The sequence below is a fragment of the Typha latifolia genome, chromosome 9 (genome assembly GCF_019914945.1).
Source record: "Typha latifolia isolate L0001 chromosome 9, TyphaL0001v2, whole genome shotgun sequence".
NCBI classification, from domain to species: domain Eukaryota; kingdom Viridiplantae; phylum Streptophyta; class Magnoliopsida; order Poales; family Typhaceae; genus Typha; species Typha latifolia.
Genome location: NC_133094.1, coordinates 9075748 through 9084267, shown reverse-complemented (window position 1 = coordinate 9084267; position 8520 = coordinate 9075748). Strand labels below are relative to the sequence as shown.

At 36.4% G+C, this 8520-nt stretch overlaps 1 protein-coding gene across 1 annotated transcript; it reads right to left on the bottom strand.

Annotated features, from left to right (window-relative positions):
- Nucleotides 1-5634: 5634 nt before the first annotated feature.
- Nucleotides 5635-8295, bottom strand: LOC140795126 (uncharacterized). The gene is made up of 2 exons (XM_073147527.1): nt 7640-8295; nt 5635-7182 (listed from the first exon to the last, which is right to left on the bottom strand). Exons 1-2 carry the CDS (start codon nt 7706-7708, stop codon nt 6088-6090), a joined length of 1164 nt encoding a protein of 387 aa, XP_073003628.1. The 5' UTR covers nt 7709-8295; the 3' UTR covers nt 5635-6087.
- Between the last annotated feature and the right edge of the window lie 225 nt (nt 8296-8520).

Genomic DNA, 8520 nt, shown 5'->3' with positions numbered 1-8520 from the left:
TTTACTTAAGCGAACGAGTGATATCATTGCCTAGTATTTAGATACATACTTGTGTCTAGGAGTTTTTCAGGACAGGATGATAAATATCCGACGTTGCGGCGATCATTGGAGGGTGGCAGATAGCCAAGGGTAGTGGTGGCCGATCATAGGGTAGGGTGACTACTATAGGTGATTGTGGCTATGGATTGAAGATAGAATTAGGGTTTCTAACTTAGATCTACTCCTAGAAAAATAAACGACTCTGATTAACTTACTTCTACTCCTAAATTATTTTACTCTTACTCCTAAGACAAATTCAAGACAAAAATAATTTCTCAATGCTTGGATGCTTAGAAGCTTAGATTAATAGAGGTCGAGTATAATGAGTCCTACTCGGACTTAGCCATAAAGGTTTATACGACTCGAATTAGAACTTATCTTAAAAACTTACATAATTTAATTGAACTTGCTTTAGAGATTTATATGAGTTAATTGAACTTATCTTAATTATTTATATGACTTAATTAAACTTGCCTTAAAAGCTTACATAAGCATGAATCAATTAAAAGATAAATAAGTTCAATCCATTGAGCTCAATGTCTGTCCTTATGATACAATCTGATCTAACCTGATTCATATCATAGTCTAAAAATTTTGATGGCAAATGTGATATTTTAAAGAATGTAATGGCAATTACTATTATTATGTGTGCTAGCCAAATAGGCCATAAATAAATTGACAATATAATCCTCAATAAAGAAAACTATTAACGTTGCTTATAAATTTAAACTAGTATTGACTATCTCAAACTTAAATTACATGGTTAAAATATGTTATTTTACAATTTCAAAAATATAAATAGAAATGAATATTAAATTTTACTTTTAAATATTAATTGTCACGATAATAATTGGTAGGAAAATGTTCAATTCAAAATAGCAATTATGTAAAACTAGTAGAAATAATAAATAAAGACTAATACAAAAATGTTAGTTCATAATAGTAGAAAGCAACAAATTAAAGCCTTTAATATAGCAATACTTAGCCAACAGTCGACTCGGCATTTTCCACTCCATGCCATCAACCGAGGCCTTGCCCTCAAAAAAGCTCTATTTTTCCTCCAAACATGGCATCGCCATTTGGAAGTATAAATCCATGCTCTTGGTTGACATACTAAAAGGTATTTACCCTGCACCATAAATCGTGGTTAGGGGTGAAAATGGATCAAATACTGCCCAACCTATATTATGGATTTATTTTTTGGGTCCGAGTATGAATTCGGATATAGATATTTCATAGATAGTAAAATTTAAATGAATTATAACCTTTCTTTTAGAAATAATTAACAGAAAATATTAAGAGTTTAAAAAAAATTGCATATCAAATACATATAAATTTAACAAAATAAATCTCTATAAATAATATAGAACACATTATTAGTAATAATATCAATATTCATTATTTAAATAAGCAAACTAAAAATTGCAAATCATTCAAAATATGTGCAGGTAAACGAATATTCAATATCCGGATCTATATTCGAAAAATTATATCCGACCTGTACTCGTATCTAAGTTTTCTTTTACCTATATTAAAATCCATATCCGAGTTTTTAAAAAAAAAATATTTACCCTTATTCGGTCTGAATCGGATCAGATAGTAGGTCGGGTTAGAGTTAATCTAACCCATTTTCACCCCTAATAGTGACTCACCTCGCTAAATATTGTAATTTTTTATGTTCATTTCACTATTGTTTTATGATTAAATATATAAGCTAACAAATTTGTAGATTGGTAAGCACATTTAGATAAGAATATGAAGTATGGATGAACGAGGGCTTTCCTCGATCCACTGATACGTCTTTTGACTGTGGCGCTTATTGTAATCATGGCAGCTAAGTAAATATATTCTCTTTTTAGCCAAGAAAATGATATAGCAATACTTTAAGTAAAACTAGAATTGAAATTAAAACTTCACAAAAACAAAATTAAATAATTGAGTAATTGGAATAGTTACTTTTATATCAAATCTCTAAACTTATAATTTCTAATAGAATAATTAAAGACAATAAAGATAATATAGTAATAAGATATTTATCCTTCTCCTCATTATCCTTCTCCTCATGTAGAAGTTGTAGACGAACTTACCTGATGATGAATGCAACCGAAGCTGTCAAATAAAGTTGAGAGAGTTTGAATCACTAGGCCTTGAAGTCTAATGCTTTTCAACTAAACAATGATAGGCACCATTCTTGGCCCGACTATTGGGGTCAAAAGAATAAAGCAGCAGAGTGGGTCATCCACTAACCGCTGATGAATGCCTCTCCTTACAATAACTTGTCTTGTTTGATACCAAGAAATGTGTGTCATGCTATGATCTCTCGTGATAGGTGGGCAACCTTCCAATTTCAGTCTTACTTCTCTAGCAAAGACTCAGGCCACTGAAGATGGTGCTTGTTCCTTGCTTTTTCCATTCTCCAATTAATGCCAACACCCATGAAAAGAACAAGCATCCTTTTTAAGGGCATCTGTTCCTTTAAAGGAGAGCAAAGTCACCGAGTCAAGTCTCCGCTCATCTATTCTCATCTTGTTGTCCAAAGATGAAACAAAATTCTTACTCACCAAGAATGGGTAGGTTTTGCCTCCTTACAAGCTCATTTACTTGTTATCTACTCCCTTATAATTTAATATCTAACGGTCGATAGACTACTTGTAGCGGTTCTCTCCAATGAAGCAAACCTCTATGCGGGCCCTAGATCGGCATTGCTGCAACCACCGGTAGCCGCGATCGGCTTACTTGGGCCGACTAACATCTAGTGGTGCCCAACACAGCTGCTGAAGATTGCCACATGGCCGAACCGACGGCCATGCTCACAGCAATATAGCCCTAGCTAGGCTATGTCGTGGTGGCTTCACCGAGATCTTCGCTGCCTCTGCTCAACTACAGTGGAACCATGGCCGCCAACTACAGCCAGTAAGGGCTAGTGGACCCACCGATAATGTGCCATGGTCGTCGCTGCAGCAACCCGAGCCTGAGCATAGTTTTCAGCTTCCACTGTCGCTAGGCCGAAAATTATTTTTAGTCCTAAGATTAGGGTTAAGGCAATTGCATGGAAGTGATGAAGTGCACGATTTCTTAGCCAGACCAAAGAGCAGGACCTTGAGCCCGAGTATGAGCTCGAGAACAACTGGTGGAATAATCTTGTGGACTCACGTCAGCTGATTGAGCCAGACCTGTATGCAGACTAGTGGACCCACGAGCATGATGTGAAAGGAGTCAACTTTAGTCAATTAGTTATATTTATTTATTATTCTTAAATTTAAATAAAGCAGATAATATGCATGTGGATCTAATCCACTAGGACTTTACTCCTTTAAATATGAGTGGTCATGAGTTGATTAGAATGGTGGAATGAGAATTGAGTTTAATTATTTTATTATATTGTCTTTATTTTTCTAAGAATATATCGTAATCGCAGAATTCATTCAAGCATCCAAACCTTAGTCGTCATCCTTCACCATAAGCCTCTCTAATATATGGTCGACCACAACCAGCTTGGCCGTTAGCCACACCCGAACAACTACCGCAACGTCGGATATTCACCGATCTGCTCCGTTCTGACCTTTCTTTACTATTTTAATTTTAACTTTTTATCTAGGTATCTCATTTACGTGAAATTAAAGCTATTATAATTCTAACTCATGAAACTATCAAATAAAAATTCTCATAATTTTCTTACGTCCAGATCGGCCAGATATGATTCGTAGCATAATACAAGAAGAAAAAGGCGAATCCTAGTATAAATTATTCTATTATTTAGTTGAATACTAATATAAGAAATAATTATATTTGATGTGATATAAAGTTTATATTAAAGTAGTAAATAATAGTAAATTTGTATAGAAGATTAGTGATATTTTAAATCAAATAACGAAAATACTATTGATGGGATGTAAAGTAGTAGTAATTATATATTGTCTAATGTAGGGGTAAAATAATAATTTTAAGTTAATATAAAATTGATTTAAAAATTGTATAGAAGCTAAATTGTTGTTTAATTACTACACTAGAATAATATGACTTAATCTAGAAGAAGGTAATTCTTATTTCACACAAGGGAGTTAAATGATTTATTTTGGACATGTCAGCTATCACCTTAGTAGCTCAGCAAACATTCATTTAAGTCCTTATATTACTATGATAGCAACTACATTTAGTGGTTCTTTTTTCTGTTTTCAGCAATGAAGTGGTACCTAATATGTCCAAAATAGACTCATTCCGATAAATAAGTTTCTAGAGGCCTGATTTGGCCAAATACTCCAAACTATGATTGCAGGGTGACAACTGATATGCCTCTTTTTTGTGAATCCAGGGGAAGTATTAAAGAGATGAATATGAACTACTCAAACAATTGATTATTTCCTTCAGAAGGAATCCAGTAAAAAGACAATAAAAGTACAATAAAAGATGTACAAATGATATTTTTCTCATATGCCTAGTATTCATACTTTTGCAGACCAATCATGAGTTTATTGGAAGTAAGACACTACCTGTGACAGTATTAATCTGCTATTCAAAGTCACCTGTGTCATATACCTAAGTAGAACAAACTTATCATCAAGTGAAGAATATCAAGCAACTGCTAGTCTTGCAGAAATTCAAGCCAAAGTTGAAATTTCAATCTCTACCTGAACAACCAACAGAAAGAAGACAAATCCAATGTTACTTTCCCCAAATTTAAGTTATAATTGCTAGTAAGATACACAAAGAATCAGCATAACTGGTAAAAAAAACATAATAGATGATATGCAAAGAATCAAAGACTTGTGCCAACCAAATCTACTTATAATTACTCTGCCTACTAAAGATCTGATTGTTTTTTTCTTACTAGCAGTTGACGACTTCCAAAAGAACCACAAGATTAAGAACTTTTCTTTTCTATATGCCAAATATTCATCAGCACATTAACAAATGGAATCATCATGTGCAGCACAATGAGGTGGAACAACATAATATGGTTTAGTTTACATGTTCTGTAGTGATACAATTATTAGATGGATACTACACTGACTGAAAACTATGCTGACACAAGACAAATTGTTAATGCTCATCATCTACAACCTCCAAGACTTTCATCATCCAACATTCTACTAAAGAATTATATAATCTTATAATAACAGTATAGGCATGAAGCTTCTCCAATCTCATAGAAGCAAGAGAGAAAATTCAAGCAGGTCCTTGTATATGTAGCTGAAATTAGTCAAATATGAGCAGAACTTTTCAACAAAGTCCTTTGATGTATGCTAAATTATACCAAAAATAGTTAGTGAATTGAAGCATTTCCTACGGCTAAAAGAGAGAGAGGCAAAGAATTTTATAAGTTGAAACTACATGAATGAGATTTTCTTCTGTATGTTCATGTGTTTTGATCCTCACCAAGTGTTGAAGTCACAGATTGTTATACATCATTATTTAATAAGATGGAAAACTTTCCAATGTCGAGCAGAAACCATTTCAGACGATCAGCTCTAATTTTATATAACAAGCTTCCTCATAAATGACGAGTACCCATTGCATCCCTTATGCCTTTCATTTTGACAGCTAACTGGGACATTCACGATAACTACAGTATTGAAAAAGATAATAGCATGGCAATTAAATTCAAAATATGTCACCATCATTAAAATTAAAATATCTCCAAAGGAGAGCTTAAACAATCAGATGAGGCATCGATACATGAAAAATTCTTGTTGTAGGAAAAACCAAATCCCATAACTTTAAAAGTTTGGAATGTCAGCGGTTTTCCATTTGTATAACAGAATCAGATATGCCATACCAATAACAGAAGAATAATTAGCAATCGCTGATGGTAGGTACAATCTGCTGAGCTCCTAGGCAAATAAATGGACCCGAAACAAGCATGTGGAAATTGTCGCCTCTTAAACATGAGATATATTGTAAGCTCTATAACTTGACCATGCTCATCCACTTCCCAGAGAAATAATCATTCGGTAAGTTTGAAGCTCATTTCTGATACAGGGCCGCAGCCATCAGTTCTTTGAGACCTTTGTAGCACTTCTAGAAAATAAGCGGTATAAATCATAAAGATTAGCCACTTTCTTCTCTTTTGCAGTTTCCTGGAAGAAGATACTTATATTGATCAACATTCTCCAATAGAGAACCAGGAAGATGGACAGCAGAGTATGTGCTGGGAATTGGTCCCATCTTGGCAATAATTTCTTGGAAAGTGTACTCCTCAGGAAGCATATCAAAAAGATCTGCCCCTCGGCATATGACATCCTGAATCCTTGGTGAGTTTAAATAATAAGCAAATCTCACACGATCCACATGGCTGTAGGCCTTCATTTTGAAGATAAAATCTTTGATGTAGCGGAAGCAGAAGCTGCAGTGCCATCCTGAATCAGCTAATAGGTCGTCGCTCTGGCGGAAATGAGCATATCTTGTCTTCCCAGCTTGATACCTGTGAACCGAGGCCCTCCAGCTCTTATCATCAAGGTAGAACTCAAATGAGTACAGATAATTCCGGAGTTGGAGATGAAGTTTCTCTGGAATGTCATCACACCATCTTAAGAGGTTGATGGTATGGCCACTTGGGATCTCATCAACGTCAGACATGATCAACAGGTCATCATCAGTGATGCCTGCAATCCTGATGAGCTGATCCAGTGCCACTCTTTGGAATGACTCCTCGACAAAAGGGTTCTCCCCCTTAACAAACCTCCCTCCAACGGTTCCATAGGTCAGCCTGGACTCCGCAAACTTGAAAAGGTGTCGATTCTCTGCAAAGTAGAGTGGCTTTTCCCGGGCAGTGAATGTAGAATTGGACTCAAGGAGCACATATTCTGAAACATATGGACTTAGCTCATTCCACCGGATCGCAAGAATGTCAAGTTCATTGCTGAACAAAACAGCGTCAAAGACACGCCTTGGTGTTTCCCGAATTCCCCATCCGTGGAGCTTGCAAAGGTTCTCCATTGACACATTCTCATGGTAATAGTGAGGGATGACTTTGAAGGGTTTAGGGGGAGACTCCCAAATGGGCCTAAGGAAGTAGGTGATCTTCTGGCCATGGAAATATATCATGAAGATAAGTGCTGGTATGCCGAAGAAGAGAAGTAGCAATGCCTTGATATCAAAGCCCCGAAGCATACACCAAAGCCTTTTCAGCCCTGCCCTTGAAGCCTGCTCCAAATTTAGAAAGGAAGGTAAAGAAAAGCAGCATAGGTACAAGAATATAAATTATTAGAGAAAGAACAAACAACATCACACATCAATTCGAGCCTAGCAAGCAGGAAAGGAATGGAAAAGAAAGCACTGTTCCAAATGCCAGAAAAACAAAATACCCAATTGAGAAAAACAATGTCTCTGATGATATCGATTAACATATCACAACTTTCCAAAATAGAAACAAAAATATAATCAGACCCAAAATACCTCAGAGATTGTCATGAACAGCAACAAAAGCCAACATTTTAGTTGTTAACTGCAAGAAAAATATGAAACCGCAACACAAATAACCGAAAAATAATTCAAAAATCAAACCGCTCTAGCCCTCAATCCCAAAAAAATCCCCAACGAAGAAAAGATAGATCTGCACCAGGGAAAGAACAACAGTCAACAGGCGGAAAAAATCAATTACCTGGCCGCAGACATCCTCGCAGATATCGTCCGATTTCTTGTTGGAATTATAATACCCCGCCTCCGGCATGGCGAAGAACCTAAGAACCGAAAAGTTCAAATCTTCTCAAAAACACCTTTTTCACTCCTCTCGCACAAGAAAAACCAAAAATAATTCAATGCAAAATCCCTCCTTTTCCCCCAAAAAACTCTCCAGATTCCCCTCCCGGTCACCAGATCAGATCACCGCAGCCGTCCAATCAATAGCCCCGCGGTGATCTCCGGTTCCCCGTCTTCTATCCTCTCTCTCCTCCTTATTCTCTCTTTCTATCTCTCTCTATTTCTCTCCTCAACGAGTCTAATTATAGCCGTTTGGAAGGGTGGGGTGCTTCGTCTCTCCTCCTATCGTCTTCAGAGCTCTTTTGTCTTGTTATTTAGCCGGAAGATAACACCTTGCAACCAAAGTATATACTCCCCTTAAGAATAGATAGACAGCTTTTATACTGAATAAAAATAGGCCGAGGGTTGGAATAAAACACGGAATAGAGGGAGAATAGCAGCACAGGAATCGGAATAAGATAGGGGATAAAGATAAGAGAGAGAGAGACCCAATTTGGATTTGGGATTTTATGGGGAAGAACAACGCGGAAATGGGGAAATTTATAGGCTGGCAGTGCCGATAATTACAAGGGGAGATGGGTTTTTGTTGAAGCCCCCAATGTCGCAGTACATCGTTATCGAGGAAACCCACGGCATCGGAACACGCCCGCGACGATTGGATCAACGGTTACTTCGATAGATTTCGGGTTGTAGTCGGTTTCGGAGTTGCGGAGTTTGGATTTCGTACATATTAAAAGGAAACTGCTACTGTCCCTTTCTCTTATTTATGATTTCACCTTTATT